Source organism: Phascolarctos cinereus, unplaced genomic scaffold, assembly GCF_003287225.1.
Source record: "Phascolarctos cinereus isolate Bilbo 61053 unplaced genomic scaffold, phaCin_HiC Scaffold_3;HRSCAF=262, whole genome shotgun sequence".
In the NCBI taxonomy this organism is placed as follows: Eukaryota; Metazoa; Chordata; class Mammalia; order Diprotodontia; family Phascolarctidae; genus Phascolarctos; species Phascolarctos cinereus.
In genome coordinates, this window is record NW_027555736.1 from 89919643 (window position 1) to 89939428 (window position 19786).

The window sequence follows — 19786 nt, forward strand, 5'->3', positions numbered from 1 at the left end:
AGGATCAAATACAAAGCAGAGAAAGAATGAATTCAAATCCCAAGGAGCAAATCAGGATCACACAAGATTTAGCAGCCACTACATAAAGAAGTGGTGAGCCTGGAATACAACATTACAGAAGTCAAAAGGGTACAGGCTTACAGCGAAGAATAACTTAACCTAAGAAAAATAACTATAATCCTACAGGGGGAAAATGTACTTTTAATGAAAGACAGAACTTCTAAGAATTCCTGATAAAAAGACAAGAGTTTCCTAGAATTCTACTGCCATTCCTCTTTCAATTATTTCCTGTTTATCCTATATATAGCTTGTTTGTACACATTTGTTTGTTTCTTGTCTCTCCCATTAACTTGTGAGCTCCTTGAGGGCACATACTGCTGTTTGCCTCTTTTTCTATTCTTAGCACTAAACACAGTGCCTGGCACATGGTCAGGGCTTAATAAAAGTTTGACTGGCTGACTGAACGTGGGACTCAAGGGAAGCACAAGAAGGTAAATGTGAATGAGCAATCATAAGGGACTAAACAAAGACCAACTATTTACAAACTAATGCAGGGAGATGATACCTGTGTCACCTCCGAACTCTATCATCATCAGGGGTCATAGACAGGAGTTACTAGATAGAAGGCCTGGGAGTGGTTCTCTTATGTTTTGATGATCTTAAAAGAATAGGAAGATAGGGGGCGGCTAGGTGGCACAGTGGATAGAGCACTGGCCCTGAAGTCAGGAGGACCTGAGTTCAAATTTGACCTCAGACCAAACACTTGACACTTACTAGCTGTGTGACCCTGGGCAAGTCACTTAACCCCAACTGCCTAAAAACAAACAAACAAACAAACAAACAAATAAATAAATGAAAGAATAGGAAGATAGGAAGGGAGAAGAATGCACTGGAGTGGGGTGGGGGAAAGAAGGGAAAGAATAGGATACGAAAAATTACATTATATAATTAGGGTGCACAAATAGAAGTCTACATATAAAAGGAGCAAGACAGAGGGGATGAGTTGGTAACTGAACCTTACTTTCACCTAAACTAGTTAATGAAGAAAAAAAAATACATATATACACATGCACATAGAAATAAATTTCAATGAACAGGGAAACAGGAGGGAGAGGGGAAGGTAATGAGGAAGGCCATATCAAGAGAGGAACTAGTCCTAGGCAAAACAAACTCTAAGGATGTATGAATATATATATGGCAATTCTTTTTTGCAGAGGCAAAGAACTGGAAATTGAGAGGTGTCCATCAATTGAGGAATGGCCGAACGAGTTATGGCACATAAATGTTAACAGAATCATACTGTGCTCTAAGAAATGATAAAGGGGGTGGTCTCAGAGGAACTTGGTAATACTTCTATGAACCAATCCAGAGTGAACAGAATTAAGAACATAATTGTTACAGAGACAACAATATTGTAATGACAACTTTGAAAGACTTAGGAACTTCCAATGAATGCAATGACTAACCACCATTCCAGAAGACTCATGATGAAATAGCTAAGCAAGTCCAGTCACTTAGAGCGACTTAGGGTGATGGAATGACAGTGCAGATTAAGACACATTTTGTTGACGTGGCCAAAGTAGAAATTTGTTTTGCTTAACTCTACATGTTTATAATAATGGTTTTATTTTTCTTTCTCAAGAATACAGAAGGTGGATTTTATTGATTAAAAAAAATTAAAAAGTAATGAAAAGGTATAATCTTGAACTTAAATGTCATAAAAGAATTAAAATTTAAATTAAAAAAATGTTTAAATACAATAACTTATTTTATGCTAGTCATTCAAAAATTCTTTCTTCTCAAAGGTCAGTGGATTTAGGGGATTTCTATTATTGTCATTTCCCTTTAAATAGAGAAGTATTAAAATACATCCCTTTTATGCAACCACTTTTTTTTATTAATTAATTTATTTTTAATTTTCAAGAATCCCTTCCATAAGCTTTTGGGTTTTAAATTTTTCTCTCCTTCTCTCCTCTACTCTCTCCCCAAGATGGCATGCAATCTGATATAGGCTCTATATATATACATTCCTATTAAACATATTTTCACATTAGTCATGTTGTAAGGAAGAATTAGAACCAATACGAGGAACCACAAGAAAGAGGAAACAAAACAAAACAGAAGAAAAAAAAATGAGCAAATAGTATGCTTCACTCTGCATTCAGACTTCATAATTCTTTCTCTGGATATGGATAGCATTTTCCACCGTGAGACTTTTAGAGATGTCTTAGATCCTTACATTGCTGAGAAGAGATAAGTCTATCAAAGCTGATCATCACACAATGTGGATATTACTGTGTACAACGTTATACTGGTTCTGCTCACTTTACTCAGCATCAGTCTATACAAGTCTTTCCAGGTTTTTATGAAGTCTGCTTGCTCATCATTTCTTATAGCACAATAGTATTCCATTACATTCGTATACCACAACTTGTTCAGCCATTCCCAAATCGATGGGCATCCCCTCAATTTCCAATTCTTTGCCACCACAGAATGAGCTACTGTAAATATTTTTGTATTGTGGGTCCTTTTCCCATTTTTATGATCTCTTTGGGATACAGCCCTAGAAGTGGTATTGCTGGGTCAGAGGATATGCACATTTTTATAGCCCTTTGGGCATAGTTCCAAATTGTTCTCCAAAATGGCTGGATCATTTCACAATTCCACCAAAAATGCATTAGTGGTCCAATTTTCCTACATCTTCTCCAACATTTATCATTTTCCTGTTTTGTCATGTTGGCCAATCTGATAGGTGTGATATGGTACCTCAGAGTTGTTTTGATTTGCATTTCTTTAATCAATAGTGATTTAGAACATATGCAACCACTTTTAAAGCTGTTTCCTTTGCTTAAGATCACCAAAAGCTCTCATCATTTAGGTTTAAGGCAAACACAAACGTGATTTTTTTTCATCCAAAGTATGGAATTTATAAAACTCATAACTGAGTCTTTAAAAAAATTTTTTTTTACATAACTGCATCTTCAAAGGGCCTGAAAGAGGAAATAGCATTTTCCAAGTGAAGTAGGCAGTTTTTGTATTACTACTATCTCCATTTTACAGTCAAAGAAACTGAGACTCAGAGGAGTTAAATGACTTGATGGCATTCATACAGCAAGTGGGCAGCAAAACTTAGATTCAAATGTTAATTTCTTGACCCCAAATCTACTGTTCCTTCCACTAAATCATGTCATCCTAAATCATAAGAAGAATGTGTAAGAAATTATTTCTTTCTTAGGACGAAGTTTTTCCCCCTTTTCTACTTTCTCATCCAGAAATCAACCAGTGTGAGAAATCTTAGGCAGAGATTTACCCAGCCCAAGATCTAATCAATCAGTAAAAGAAATTCTAAGTTTGGGCTAATGGGTGCATTCCTGCTCATTGTGTATGCTCAGACAAGTATGGGAAAATGTGTAGCCTCCCTTTTGTCAGACTGGTGATACAGAAATTGTTAAGTCCCTTTGACCAAGATTTGGATGACTAAGTCACGTACCCCAACGCTCTCATTGTAATATTCACTTTCTCACTGATTGTTGACCAGTCAGAGCTGATTTCCACTCTGTGGAAAAGGTTTCAGTTATGGTCGTGGTTTGTCCTTCGTTCTTGAAGAGGACCATGACATCAGCAAGATGATGACATGACTTGCATTGAATTGGATTTGAGAGAAGGAGGGCTGTGCAAAGTCACCAGCCTCACTTTCTCCTCCAAAGCCATGTGGGTCCAGTGGCCAGACACAGATCAGGATGACTGCAGATGACCCAGGATTTTGGCCTTTTTAAGGTAAGGCCTTTCCGAGTTCTCACTTTGAGTGAGGCTGTGCCCATTCAGCGAATAGGCCTATTGAAAAAGTGAGTCCCCTTTAATAAAAAAAAAAATCAAACTGGGAGGAGAAGACCCTCAAACTTGCTGGGCAAAAGAGAAACTATTACTATTTACATTCACTCTGAGCCAGGAGGACCCAAAAAGTAACCATTAAGTGGTGCTTGTGCAGGGCAGGGACCTATTGTCCCATCCATGAGATCCAGAGAGAATATTTAAGGCATGGTCTTTGAGAAAGAAATCTAGCCAATAAACCGCGACTCACTCAAACCCTGAGGAACACCTACTCTTCCAAAAGCATATAAAATGTGAGCCCACTGCCATGAGGGGGTCTTTGGTCTAAGAGAGATGGCCAAATGACCATCCTTTTATAATAATGCTGGCATTATTAATAAAATTATTAAATCACCTGGAAATTATGTCTGTTAACCTTTTTAAATACCACAAATGTAACATATGCTCTCTAATGTCCCTTCCAACTCTATGCCTAGGTAAAGATCTTTCAAACACTGCATTTACTCCAAACATTCACCAAAAACACAGTAAAAAGCCCCAAACAATATTCTGAACAGTACTACTGTCAATCTATTTAAAAATGTTGAATCATGGGTGCAATACCTTGTAAACTCCTGGACAGCTTCTATTCTAGGGTGGTAGACCACAATTCTCTTCTTTAGCATCAGAGCAGTATATAAGATGACAGTTTCCATTCCAAATTGAGACACCACATCTTCAAAAAAAATTTTTTTATTTATTACATTAAAACATAAGGAAATAAAGTTTTTACTAGGAAAAAAACCATCTTTGTCAAAAAAATACACTTCAAGCTATTCTGTTTTTTAATACAGAGACAAATTATTAAATAAATTTTGCAATTACACAAATATCTAAACTTTCATACATACATCTGTACCAGATTAACATAATGATATGTCCAACTTATGACTCCATACTACAAGACCAGCCCGAGCAGGCAAACATATATATGATATGATTTGAAAGAGTATCAAGACAGGGTCTCCTGTGTCAAAATATCATCTCCACTGGCTGTCACACCACTACCAAAGCTTCATTCCTTTCAGTCTTGAAAAGCTGTTAGGTCCTTAAGAATTCTTTCTAAAACACTAATACCTCTGAAATATAGCCCACCTTAGACAGACAGCATTAACATTTTGGCAGGATACAGCAGAAATGGAACATAGGGTATTATAATAATATGGGCACAAAGAGGCAAGATAAGACAAAAGGTGTCTAGGAGAGGTGAGAGAGTAGTAACAATCTTCAAGACTGACCCTGTGGGAACAGTTTGGCCACCAAACACTTGCATAGTCAAATGTTCTCAATCCCCTGATTTCCTGAAGTTTCTAACCCCACCATTTACAGCCCTCTGTGGTTCTAGAGTTCTGCAGCACAGAGAACAAAGATAGGTTAGAAGGTTGGGGCAGGAAGAGATCATAGAGGCCTTACGCAGGCTACAGAACCATGGGGATGAAAGAGACAATGGAATCCTAGATGATATTGGGTTTGAGGTATCTGAGGAGACCCTGGGTAGATGGATGGGGAGATTAAATTTTTTTTTAAATAAAAGAGACAAGGATTCTGGGCTATGAGCCACTAGGAGCCAAAAGCCATGAAATTCATGAATTGGTGAAGGTATATTCAGGTAATAAAAGAGTCACAATAAGTAGACAAAATTTTCCATTTTGCTTACCTTTGATAGAACCTGCAAGGTATGCTTTTCGAGCATCAAAATCTTTGCTAAGGAAAGAGCCATTTTCCTCACTCTGACATATCCCCTTTGTAAGAACTGCAATATAACTTTCCATCATTTTAACTGGACTCCCATGTTTTAAGTACATTCTATAAGGAAAAAAAGAGAATAACTGTCCTTTCATCAAGAATAAACCACGCAAAGAACAAATCAGTATCTGTCCTGGGTACCATCCAGTAGCTTATTAAAGACCTGTTTTAATTGCATTTTATCCTCATATATGAGGTGGTTTAAGTTTAGGCAGTGGAGTGAATGAGAACTCTCTAAGGTTTCTGAAAGTCCTACAAAACAACATTAATTCCATGCCCTGAGAACCTCCCTCCCAACTCCTTTTATGTCTTACATTCATAAGTCTGTGTTCTTATATAATCATTTCCCCCACCATCTCTGGATTACCTTCAGGGTCCAGTTTAAATTTCACTTCTACTTGAAACCTTCCCTTATCTCTTAACCAGAAGAGGCAAGCAGACAGGGGCCTGGTCTTCGAGTCAGGAAGACCTGAGTTTGAATGGAGGTCTGATGAAAAGAGTGCTGGAATGTGGAGTGAGGAGTGACCTGAGTTCAAATCCCACCTCTCACATGGATTAGCTATATGACCAAACCAAATCAGCTTCTTTCTCTGATCCTCAATTTCCCTGCAAAATGGGTATAGTATTACCTGTAGTGAGGATTCAATAAGGGAATGTATGAAAAGTGCTTGGTTAACAAAATGCTATATTAATGTCAGCTATTATTATTTCAGCCCTAGATGTTAGAAAAATTTTCTGCAGTGTTAATCTACTTTTTTGTAAATGTGGGATAATGAACACAACTGAATCTTTCTTAAATGATTGAGAATTATGCAATTCCTTGGGGCCATCACTAAGAAGACCTGTGTTTGCACAAGACTGCAGCTCTAGAAAATGCAAGGGGGCAGCTAGGTGGCACAGCGGATAGAGCACCAGCCCTGGAGTCAGGGGGACCTGCATTCAAATCTGGCCTCAGACACAACACTTACCAGCTGTGTGATTCTGGGAAAGTCACTTAACCTCAACTACCTCAACAAAAAAAACGAAAAAAGAAAATGCAAGAGATTGGGCTGAATGTATCAACTCCAAGAGATGGCCCAGAACTTGATTTTTTTTGTTAAGAACCTGCTATGAGGTGGTTCTCTTATTTGCCTCTTTCTCTTAAAAGTGTGTGAGGGTGGGGAAACCTAAGTGAGATTCCCTCTACTTTCCCTTCTACCTCTACCTTAGGGTAATTCCATCATATTCTAGATCACTGATATCTTCTGAAAAATAGGACAGAGCAGGATTACTGAAGGACAGATGTGGAAGATGATCTGAAATCGGCTTCTTCTCTGCTGAGGTTTGTTGCACTACCAAGAGTAATTTCCTATAATCTATACATATGTGTACATTAAACACAAGTTTCATACAGACCTGCACAATATCCTAGTAAAGGCAGCATACTTCTCGGGGTTAAAATCTTTGGCAGTCAAAACAATAGAAAAATGAGTCACCTGTCCAAAAGAAAAAGAGAAACATGCTTTTTAAAAGATCCTTTAACGGAAGGAATGTTGCTATTATAATAAAACAAAGAGACAATAAGGCATATAAAGAAACAGACAAAATCTGTAAACATTCAACTGAATGTTTTTTATATTTAACATTCAAAAACTTCACTCTCTAAGAAAAATCATCAGAAAGTCTCACTTGGATACAAAAGATATATGGAGTCAGGTCTAACTTCAACCACCTTCCATAAAGCAGACTTGATAATGTCAAGCAAAACCAAGATTTCATTATGATGTTCACTAATATAACTACTTTTTTTTTCACTAAAACCATGAAACATCAAGCAAAATTCTCAAACATGCTAAATGAAGCCTATATCCTTGCCATACTTTAAAAAGGGATGCCCAAATGATTGCACCATATAATCAAGCACACTTTGATAAGTTTCATGAACCTACATAGACCTGTTAAACTGTCTATAGTTCATTCATAATATAAAATACAAATAAAATCCAATTTTCCATTCAAAGTAAAGCATTCTACATTCTAAGGAGATCAAAGAAAGAAAATATATATGCAAAAATATAAATATAAAATACAAATTATATATATACATAATATATAAATATATAAAATATAAAAATAACAGTTCTTTTTATGCTGAGAAAGAACTGGAAAGTAAGGGCATACCCAGCAAATGGGGAATGATAGAATAAATTACGGTATGTGAATATAATGGTATATTCACTATTATGCCATAAAAAAATGAAGAAAGATGATTTCAGAGAAATGCAGGAAGACTTATATGGACTGATGCAGAGCAAAGTGAGGAGAGCTCTAACTTATACAACAACATTATCAAGAAAAATAAATTTGAAAAAACCAATGAATGCAACCATCAATCACAGTTCCAGGGGACAGATGAAGAAGCACGTCATTCGCCTCTTAACAGATAGATAATGGACTCAAGGAGCAGAGTAAGATGTGCATTTTGTACACTCAGTCAATGTGGACATTTCTTTTGCTTGATTATGCATATTTGTTTATGAAAGTTTTGATTTTCTTATTTTTTTCCCCCAGAAGCAAGAAAGAAAGGCAGCTATGTGATACAGTGGATAGAGCAGCAGGCCTGGGGTCAGGAACCCATCTTCCTGGGTTCAAATCCAGCCTCAGACATTTCCTAGCTGTGTGACCCTGGACAAGTCACCTAACCCTGTTTGCCTCAGTTCTTCTTCTGTAAAATGAGCTGGAGAAGGAAATGGCAAACCACTCCAGTACTTTTGCCACAAAAAACCCAAATGGGGTCACAAAGAGTCAGACATAACTGGACAGCAACAAGCAGGCCAGAAAGAGAGGTGGGAGGGAGAAAATGCTTGATAAGTTGAAAAAATTTAATTTAAAATGCTTAAAAAAATACATTTCCCACGAATATCTTAGCCAGTTTCCATACTGATTTTATCACTTTTATAACAAATGCTTTCAGAAAGCCTAATTAGATATGCATGTGGCCCCTGGATATGTGTATCTATAGTATAATCCTGGACTATGTATGTTTAAATTAATTTTTTATCAAACTGACTATACATATGTCTGTTTTTGACATTATGCATAGTCCTTTTTGATCACATGAAGTTTGATTTGTAGATATTTGTATAGATTAACTTGTATACATGGTTGTCTCCTTAATAAACAGCCTGACCATTAAAAAAATTTTTTCTGAACAACCCAAACAAAGTATGATATATCAGCTTCTGAACTATAAGAATAACCTTCAAACCATGGGTTTTGTACCTGGAGTCTGTGAACTTTTTAAAAATATATTTTAGATAGTTAAATTTCAATATAATTGATTTCCTGGGTGATCCTATGTATTTTATTTTATATATTTAAAAACATTAGCTGAAAAAGGCTCGAAAGGCTTCCCTGGATTGCCAAAAGGATACATGATTTAAAAAAAAAAGATTAAGAACCCCTATGCTAAATCTTGCTATTTTCTGATTTGACAAACATGAATTACCCATATTTTTTAACTTGGCAGATTTTACTGAAACTTGAAAGCCTGAATGAATGAAATATTTAATATAAACCTATTTAAGACATTATCATTACTTCTTTAAAAAGGGCTTTGAGAGATCTCAATCTATGGTTTTTAAAGTGAAATTCCTTCATTTAGAAGCAAAAACACACAAAATCCACAATCTAAAGCAACTAGGTGTAGGAGGGAGACAAGGTATTAGAGAGTAATCTTTTCCTTTAGAGATCACATATCACTGTAGCAAAAGTCAGGAAAAACTTGGTTCAAACCCAGGCTCAGACACTTGTGTGAGTCTGGCCAAGTCACATAACCTCTCTGGGCCTCAGTTTCCTCATTTATAAAATAAGAGAACTGGATTTGACCTCTGAGGTCTCCTCCAACTCTAAATCTATGCTCCTATCATCCTGGACTGATGCTCAACTTCACTTTAAAGGCAGCCAACTAACACTATTGCCTCTCAAATGATTAAAGTCCATAATGACTATTTGCTCTGTTTTCAATCTCCTTTATTGCTGTTAGCATTAAAGTTTAAAACAAAATATCCGAAGTAATTTAATATTTTTCTTATGTATGCATGGGATCACGGAGAAATGTTACAAATAGGAATTTTGCAAATAGAAAAGTGTGAAATAATGAGGTTTTTTTGTATCTGAAATAATGTCCAAATCTCATTATTTCTAAAAAGAAAAATGTCCTTATTATATAGGACATAAACATTTTAACCTTTCCTTAAAATTACTTTTGTTAACAGAATGGGAGAAAAAAACATACAAACTTTAAATCAATGTCAGGGTTTCTTGATATAAAATCGAAAATGCGTAATAAAGAAAATGCTAACTTTTTCAAACAAGCACAATGAATAATAAAATGATGTGACTAATGAGGGAAGAGGGAATAGCATAAGCATTCATATAATGCTTACTATGTACCAGGCACCATGCTAAGTGCTTTACAATTATTATCTCATTTCATCCTCACAACAATCCCAAGACATAGATGCTCTTATTACCCCCATTTTCCAAATGAGTAAATTGAGGCAAAGAGAGCTGTGTGCCCAGGGTCACACAGCTCCTACGTATCTGAGGCTGGATTTGAACTCAAGTCTTTCTGACTCGAGCACTGCACCACCCCCTAGCTGCCTCTGAAAACTAAATCTCGTGTAAATAAATGGTTTTCATCTACAAGTCAGGTGACTTCCATTACATACTAGCTGTGTGACTCTGGACAAGTCATGGTACCTTTTCAACTCATTAAGACTGAAATTACAAATTATCTGCCCAGGTGCATTGAAGGAGGATGATTATACATGAAGAATTCTTCACACCAATAAAATCACAGATTCAGACAAAAAAAAAGAAAAATACTCATTATTATGAATCTTTCCTACTCATCTATAAAGTAGTCAGTTTCTTTGATCTAAAAGGTGGCAGTATTTTTTGTTGATGAAATATTTACAGGTTTTATATTTATCTTAGTCATGAAGATAGAATACAGGACCTGGAGTCAGGAAGATTTGAGTTCAAAACCTGCTTTAGATACTACCTATGCGACCCTGGGCAACTCACCTAACCTGGGCCTCATTTTTCTCATCTCCAAAAAGGGTATAATAGTAGTACCTACTTCACAAGGTTGTTATGAGGATCAAGGGAGATAATATCTATAAAGTGCTTTGCAAACCTTAAAGCATTACATAAAGGCTAGCAATCATTATCATTATTATTACAAGAAAATATAAAAGACTTTTGGCTTCTACCTACTTTTCAATCATACCTTTTGTAAAACAGAAGAATCTGGAACTTCCGTTGTTGTAACATAGAACCATGATCTTCTATACTGGCCGTATATAAAGGTGTGAAGCTGTTGATTTTCATCTGTGAGGCAGCATTTTCTCAAAAGCATGTCCCTTAATTCAGCTGTGGTGGAAGGATAACACCAGACCCACAGAGTATCTCCATTTGTGTCTTTTTCTATGGTGGAAAGATGTTCACTGTGAGAATGTCAAACAGCATTAAGGAAGTGAATTGATTGGTTAATTAAGAGCAGTTTTCCCGAATAGTCTGCTATCCACTTAACTCTGAAATTCTGAATATGTAAGCAAGCCATTTCTGGCCTGGGTTTCAGTTTACCTGTTGGTTAAAAAGAAGGGGTTGGACTTAGGGGTGGGGAACCTTCAGCTTCAAGGTCACATGTGGCCCTCTAGGTCCTCAAGTTTGGCCTTGTGACTGAATCCAAACTTCATAGAACAATTTCAAAGGGCTGCCCTTGAGGACCTGGAAGGCCACATGTGACCTCAAGGCCACAAGTTCCCTACCCCTGGACTAGGTGCTTTCTAAGGGTCTTTTCCAGCTCTGATAGTCAATGGTTCTATTTAAAAGCATCCATTCATAGTCATGTTATTAAAGTGACATTTTATACAAATCTATTCCAATATTTACCATGTAAGGTTTTTTTTCTCCCAAGTTATATTTGACATCCTGTACTTCATTTAAAAAGTTGGAGTGTTCTTTTGTTTTTTTTAATTCAATCATCATTTTAGGTTCCCATCTAAATAGAAAGGTCCTAGTTAGGATCACAGATTCAATGACAGTACCTCAGAGGTCACCTTCTTGTTTTTTACAGAAATTCGAGGCAGAGAAGTTAAATGATTTGCCCCCAGATTCACTGATAGTAAATGGCAGTTAGGATAAGGATCTAGTTCCCAACTCCAAATTAAGCATTCCTTCCAATTTATAATTTTTTTCAAGACAGCATAAAAGCTGATTTCAGTGCCTATACATAAAAATAATATGAGGAAGCAGCAACATATTTTTTAAACTCGATACAGAAGACAAAAATAACTAGGTGAATTTATTTTTAAATTAATTTTTACTTTCAGGCATATCAACAAATAATAAAAGATTCCTAGAGACAACATATTAAATTATATTCATATTTCAGCTACAAATCAAACACATTCATACTAAAGTTGCAATCAAGGAAATACCATGTCCAAAATAAAAACTGCAGGGATGTATGAGATATAACACTTCTTGCATTTATGCAAGAAAAAAAGGCTTCAAAGATGATCCCAAAATCAACTTTTAATTTGGGTGTGTGCCATCTTCGATAAATGTTTTCAGTTAAAACCAGATTTCAACATGCTACAAACCATAAATTTCACCAAAGTGGTTTTTCCGCTAAACTTGAGAAATCAACTTATGGAAATCTAACAGATGTGGGTTTCAGTTAGAAAGTATGTCATAGGGGAAACCATTCACTTCAGTCCTTTGGCAACATCCCCCCCACAAGGGGCCATCGATGTCCTGAAGTCAGAAGACTGGAGATCAAAATATTAGCTTAGTCGCTTTCTAGCCATGTGACTAGTTTCCTTCTCAATAAAGTGAGGACAACAATATTTGCCAATTACCACTTCACTGGGGCTGGACTTAGGGAAACCACTTTGTAAAGGACTGCGCAAATGTGGGTTAGTGATAATAATAATACCAAAGGGAAGGAAAATATTTTCTCCAGCTTGACTTCAATACAACTCAGTAGAACAACTTTCATCACGTACAATTCTTAAACTAGAATTTTTTTAAAATCTCAGCAGCGATAACTTGACAGCAGGCTGCAGAAAATTCCATTCAGTCATATCTATTATAAATCTCAGCCTATCAAATGGGGGTGGGAAGGAATCTTTGTAGAAGCATAGATTCAAAGGTAGAAGGAACCTCAGAGGTCATGAGCATCATTTTACAAATGAGGTAACTGAGGCCCAGAATGGTCATGTATGTAGCAAAGTTTTATAACAATATAAATTATAATAATAATAATAGCACTTAAAAATTGAAAAATATTTCTTCCATCATACATACGATTCTAATGCTGGAAAGATTTTTTTCTTTTTCAGCAGAGGAGAGGTTGGGGAAGGAGGAGGAAGCAAGTAGGAAGGTCGGGGAGAAATTAAATGAAAAGTAGTGACTGGGCGCCTGCCGGCAGCAGAAAATCACATTCATTCAACCTACAGCCGTGCCTAGAGTATCAGATGAAAGGGGGGAAGGGGCCTTCCAAAGCCTCAAAACACATTCCTCCTAATTAAATCTTGGCTGGATGTGATCCCTCCCCTGAGGACAGATACGAGGCCCAGCGATCTCAAAGCACTTTGAGGACCCTAGTTTTTCCAAATACCCAGTTCCTCTCGCACGGACCCCTCCCCGCAGCGGGGGCGGGGGGGTTGAACACCGGGGGGGGGGCCGGAGAGAAGCGGGGGGGGGGAGCTTCGTCCCCCGGGGCACCTCGCTAGGAGGGCAGAGGAGAGCGGGGACCCGGGGGAGGGGAGGGGGCAGGGGGGGTGCGGAGCCCGCGGCGGGCGGGCGGGGCTCGCGGCGCTCACCGATCAGACCCACTCCCAGCATCAGCTGAGTCTCCGCCGCCTCCGCCGCGGCCATGTTTCCCCACCGCCTCGCCCGCAGAGTTGAGCCCCGCCCCGCCGGAGCCCCGCCCCGCCCTTCTCCTTCTTCCTCCCCCCTCCTCTCTTCACCTCCTCCCTGCTCCTCCCTACACCTTCCTCTCTTCTTCTTCCTCCCTCCTTCCTCCCCTCCTTCTCCGCTGTCCTCCCCCTTCTTCCCTCCATTCTTCTGCCTACCTCCTGCCCTCCTCCTCTCCCTCCCCCCTTCTTCCTCCCCTCCTCTCCTCCCTTCCCCTCCCCTCCCTCTCTTTCCCTTCCCTCTTCTTCCTTCTCCTTCCATTCTACCTGCCCCTTCTTCTCTCCCCCTTTCTCCTCCCCTTTCCTTCCCCTTCTCCTCTTCCTCCCCCTCCCCCTCCCTCCCTCTCTTTCCCTTCCCTCTTCTTCCTCCTTTTCCCTTCATTCTGCCTATACTCCTTCTCTCCCCCTTTCTTCTCCCCTCCTTCCCTCTTCTCCTCTTTCCCTCCCTCCCTCTCTTTCCCTTTCCTCTTCTTCCTCCTTTTCCCTTCCTTCATTCTGCCTACCCCTCCTTCTCTCCCCCTTTGTCTTTCCTTCCCCTCCTCTGCTTTCTCTTTTCCTCCCTTTCTCTCCTCCTCTTCACTATCTTTCACCTCTCAGACTCTTCCTCCCTTTCCTCCTCCTTTCTTTCTTCTCCCTCCTCCTTTCCTCCACTCTTCTTCTCCTCTTTCCCTTCCATCTCTTCTTCTCCTTCTGTTCCCACCTCATGGTCCTTTCCCCTTCCTCTCCCACCTTTCTCCTACCGGACTCTTCCTCCTCCTTTCCTCTTCCCTTCTCCCTATGCCTTTTCCTCATCCCTTTACACTTCTCCCTGTCTCTGTTCCTCTTCCCCTTCCCCTTCCTTCTTGCTAAATTATCTGAAATAAAAGAAACTGAGGCACAAAAACTTCAAAGCATATTGACTTAGTGACAAGTGATAATTTAGTCACACTTGCCAATAAATCAAAGTAAAAAAAACCCTCAATGATTAATGACCCTGAGCAGAGTTTATAGAGTATTCTTATAGGCATAAATGAGGAATATCAGAAATGAAGCTGGTGGGTTGGAGTATTCTGGGACTTTCCATTGTTATTGTAGAAGTCAAGAACAGGGAACTTCCACAAGAATGGGGAGCTTTGACAGGTGAGTAACACTCAAAGTGTGGAGATTTTCCAGCCACAGGTGACTTGTAGTCCCTATGACTTATAAGTTATAATTTTGCTTTTACTAGAAATAAGAAACTTAGCCTGTTAGCTGAACTATGCAAGAACTATATAAAAAGAGAAGTTGGCTAGTAGGCAGGCTTCTAGAGCCACCATCTTGTCAGCCTGCACAGAATCTCATACATACTTCTGAACCTACTATGATGTATGAGAACTAAACTATATATGTAATTAAAAATATGATTAAAAATAAATGATCAATAACTGAATAATATTTCACAATTACCCCCTTTGATTCTTGAGAGATATATCTCCCTTGAGTCACCTTACCTAAAACCTAAACTATATTGGCAGAAAGCATGATCACAAAAGCAGAAGGGCAAGTTAGAAATCATATAATTTGGCATATTCTTGTTCCTGGGGTGCGTCATTTCTAACTAACACATGGACTCTAACTACCATAACATATTTAGGAATCAAATTTAAGCATGCTTTACCATGACAATTAGCACAGAGTTGAACACAGGGAGGGAGAATGATAATGATAGTCAGTATAGCAAGGGGCTACTTAGTTACAGTGACTGATATGCCACTTTCTTGAAACCAGGAAAATAGCAAAGAATAATATCAGCCTCAAAAAACAAAGTGAGAAAGGGTTTGTTGTGGGCCTGGGCCTGTTCTGGCAAACCTAGAAATGATGACCCAAAATTTATGAAACCAAATATGAATGGCAAGGAGAAAAGTATCCATCTACCCATAAATTTCTGACCCTTTCTGCTTTCAGAGAACTTACTGCTACTTGGGATAGGAATAAAACTAAACTATCTATGGCTATGGGGCAGGTTTTATGTGTGAACAATGTATCCAAGAGTCCTTTAATCTTAATTACAATTGCCAGAAACACTTGGCAAGGGCCTTCCCAGGCAGGTTGAGCCCTACTGGTTCGTTGGGAATTTTTTGATGTAAAAGTCCAAAAGCCTAGTTTGTACTGCAGCTCCCATGCTGTGAAGTTCTTTCAACCTGTTTTGTAATTCTTGGATATAGGAAGCAATAGATGTACGTTTTTAGAACAAGCCAAGTTCGCAGAACAGCTCTGAAGGGACTTCTTCCTTCCAGATCTTCTTCTCAGATTCCAAGAGTTTAATAAACAGTCAATATAATTTGATACAACTTTCTAGCTCAAGCCTTATGTTTCTTATTTCATTAATAGACATATGAGAACATCAAATTAAGAACACATAATTTACCTGAAATGTCAGAGAATTTCAATCTCTCATGAGGTTCTGAATTGGAAGATAAATCTTTCTTTCTCTTAAAATAAATAATCAGATAGATGCTTCAAAGAGGAAAATACTTTCACCCTCTTCACAATTATCAATGCAATTTTATATTTAAATTCTTAATCCAATCTTGAAAAACCATGTTTCACATATCCCACCAATTCCCCCCACCACCACCATACTAAGGATATTATTATATCAATACAATGAAAGGCTGTTATATTAATCTCCTATAAACTAAATACCCCATCAATTGTAAGGCTTCATGGTCTCTATTTGTAATTCAAAGGACAATTTAAAATGATTCCTTACTATAATAGTACTATACTAGCATATATTATTTCAGTCAAAAGTCACCAATAGTGTTCATCTCTTATGTTTATTACAATGAAAAAATAAGTCATCATTGTACATTTGCCCTTATCAATGAAATTTGCTGGGGGGGAAAAAGAGAGGGATATAGCAGCATTAATAGTGTTCATTAGTCCTGTTTGATATCAGGTATGAGTCATAGGCAGCCAACTGAATGACAGAATGTTATAGCCAGGCTCCGAATTCAGCAGGTGGGAAAATGTCTTATGGGAAATTGAGTCAAGGGGGTCCTTACCTTAGTCTTCCTAAGGTCACCTCTATATGCACACTATTCCCCAGAGACAGATATCCACTGGTATGAGTTCACAGAAGCCACTCCCATAGAGTGCTGACATTTTTTTGGAATGAGAGGTCAGACACACTTGAAATCGAAACTTAGAAATATATCAAATTAAAGTCCTACAAGATTCTGCCTTAAATAGCAAAACTTCATTAATCATGTTATGGATGATATAATTATTGTTTCATGTGACAATAATCATTAAAAGTGTTGGTCCAAATTCCTACAGTACTCATTAATAAAGTTTTCATACATTCATTATAGTTGTTGGAGGCACAATTCACCACCTGCACATATGTTCTAAAGTATATTTAAATAAATACATGATAGGTTTTAAAACTTCCCCTTGGTCTGCTCTGATGGAGAGGCAAGCTTGTTGAATGTTGGCTAAGTTGGATAAACAGCACTGCATTCTGGAGTTTTACATGAATACAGTGAACAGTAGTTCATACACAAAGAGTAGTTGGTTCAAAAATGTACCTTTACTACATACTAATTATTACATGATTTTCTAAATGATCTTATATGAAACTCACTTATTATTTAAAGTTTAGTTCATAAATTTCTCTCCTTTGGCTGAGAGACATCATAGTTTGTGTGCTTGGTTAATAGTTCTGACTATTCCTGTGCTTGGTTAATGGTTCTGATCTTACTTTGTATTTGGAACTCTCCTGTATCGCCTCCAAGATGTAAATTGCCCAAAGATCTCTTGTTAGCTTTCTGTGTGTCTGTTGACCTTTATCCTTAGGAAGTATTTCTTTCCCTTAGCTTTCAGATACCCTTCCAGGTAGTACCCACAGTAATGTTTTACCAAGTGCACTCTGTGGTCATCAGCATACCCAGGGTTCGCCTTTGACTAATGAAGGGGGGGATATTAAGGCACCCCCTGAACTTGTCTTCTTGAGTTGACATATTTTCCAGACACATTGGATCTAGAGTATGCAGGAGTCCTTGAATGTGTCAAAGACAAAGACCCCTCTCCCCCTCCCAGCTGACATCATTTGTTGTTTGCACCCCAAGCTGGACTCCCTGTGTGTCCTTGGGAATCGAGATAGGTGCCAGTCAGTCTGCTCCAGACTGAAAAATTGTGCAGTTGGGACCCTTGTAGATAAGCAGACCATTCTATCTTCATAGTCTAGCAGTTGCCAAGAGAAAAGAATGCTGCTTTTGCCATCCTACTTCCTTATGTTCCTCCTCCCTTTCTTTTGTCTTTCTCCTCCCCTTCAGGAGGGGATTAATCCTTTCTCCACCCCTACTGCTTTTTCCCTCCTCTCATGCCACTCCCATTTGGAAAGGGGTTGCTGTCTACTTTTCTCCCCTTTTGCAATTTCATAAACATGCAAGCTGTTTGGATTGTGAACTCATTGTACCTGTATAGGAGTTCCACATGCATATTCATTTGTCTTGTAATAAATCCAGTTACAAGGCATATCTCATGGACTTGTGATATTTTTTTTGGATAACATTTCTTAAACTGCAGAACTTCTGCATTTCACAATACACTGTCAGCCCGGCTGGTAAGATCTCATAGCTTAGTTCAAGATCTCCCAAGAGGACTTTGCTATACTTTTTTTTCCAACTCATACATTGTTCGTTAATGTAATGCTAAGCACCTTAGAATCACTTAATTTCTCCAACAACTCTGGGAGGTGGATATTATTATTTATTATCCTCTTTCCAGATAAAAAGGCTGATTATATTCTCTAATATAATACAATGTAGCTTTAAAACAAAATTTTCAACCAAATCAGTTTTTTATTTATTGTTACTAAATAACTAAACGTCGTTTTCCACAAACGTCCATTGTTTTTAGTTGGCTCCTATTAAACAAAATTCATGGTAATGCTCCTGAGCCACCATAGCTGCTTCCTTATTTCTTTGAATCACCCAAAGAGCCAAATCAATTCATTTTATTTTTCTAACTAAACCTTACCAGTGTACCCCAAGGCATTTCTCAAAAAAATTCCCCAAATCTTTTTTTTTCTCCTTTTTTTAGTAGGATCAAAACCATTCCTCAAATCTTCTTTTTCAAAACTTGAACCCCTTTTCTTTCAAGCCCTGCATTCACACTGTGTCAATATAGAGTCCAACTTTTTAAAAATTCTCTCTCTATCCATTCTTCTCTCATCCCTATTTGCTTAAACTGTCATCTTTTCTTTCATTTTATAAAAACTCTTCAAAACTGGATGTTTCTTGTTACCTTATCCAATACTTCTGTTACTTTCTTCTACTTGCTTAATTATTCTAGTCTTTATTTTCCAATCATATCCAAGAGTGCCTACAGATTTAATCTTTGTCCTGTATACTTTAGCACAGGTTTTCATTATACAAAATCAATTAATTATAATACAGTCACCCTTTTTTGGTTCCTTAGGGTTTACAAATTCACAATTCATTCCAGTTTCTTTAAGGCTCATGATTTTGGGTTGGTTTTTTGGATGAGGCAATTGGTATTAAGTGACTTGCCCAGGGTCACACACAACTAGTAAGTGTCAAGTATCTGAGGCCACATTTGAACTCAGGTCCTCCTGACTCCAAGGCCTAAGCTCTATCCACTGTGCCACCTAGCTGCCCCTTTGGTTTTTTTTAAGTGATAGTCCAGTAAACTCAAATATAACTTACTGAGCACAACTGCAAAGTTTAAAATCCCTCTTAGTTCTTCGTTGATGACCTTGGAGAAAAAGTCATCTATCTCCATCTCAAAGATAACCTCTTTCATACTGGAAATGTGTTCAACCACCTGTTGCGTGGCCAAGGCCTAACTCTGGCACAGGAATGTCGTAGAAATTGGTATCTTAAAGGTTCTTTGCTTTTTCTCTCACAGCAGGAAGTTATTTTTTTTTAACTACCTACCTTATTATGTCATTAGGAGATTTAGAAGTCGGGATATTACCAGTCTCCTCTATTACATTTACAATTTATGACAGTCTGGTGGCTAGTGTCCTACTGTTTACCTAAAATTAATTATTCTGTTTACTAGTTGTAATAATGTATTTGAAATTTTATCAACAAAAAAGTATAGTTTAGTAACAATATCAAATTCCTTTAGCCTAATTTGCCAATCGGGTTCACCCACTGAAAGTGCATGTTTTTTAAGATAGACACACTTTGGTAAAGTCTTCCTCCCTG

The 19786-nt window shown here is 37.9% G+C and overlaps 1 protein-coding gene across 2 annotated transcripts in view; it reads right to left on the reverse strand.

The window, feature by feature from the left end:
- DENND10 (DENN domain containing 10) overlaps nucleotides 1–13587 on the reverse strand; it is a 32175-nt gene extending 18588 nt beyond the window's left edge. For both annotated transcript variants that reach the window (XM_020988204.2, XM_020988203.2), the window contains exons 1-5: nucleotides 13494–13587; nucleotides 10892–11088; nucleotides 7012–7091; nucleotides 5528–5676; nucleotides 4435–4546 (exon numbers count right to left, since the gene is read on the reverse strand). In XM_020988204.2, coding sequence (XP_020843863.1) covers nucleotides 4435–4546; nucleotides 5528–5676; nucleotides 7012–7091; nucleotides 10892–11088; nucleotides 13494–13548 — 593 coding nt within the window. In that variant the 5' untranslated portion in view covers nucleotides 13549–13587. The remainder of the gene's footprint in view (nucleotides 1–4434; nucleotides 4547–5527; nucleotides 5677–7011; nucleotides 7092–10891; nucleotides 11089–13493) is intronic.
- Nucleotides 13588–19786: the final 6199 nt, after the last annotated feature.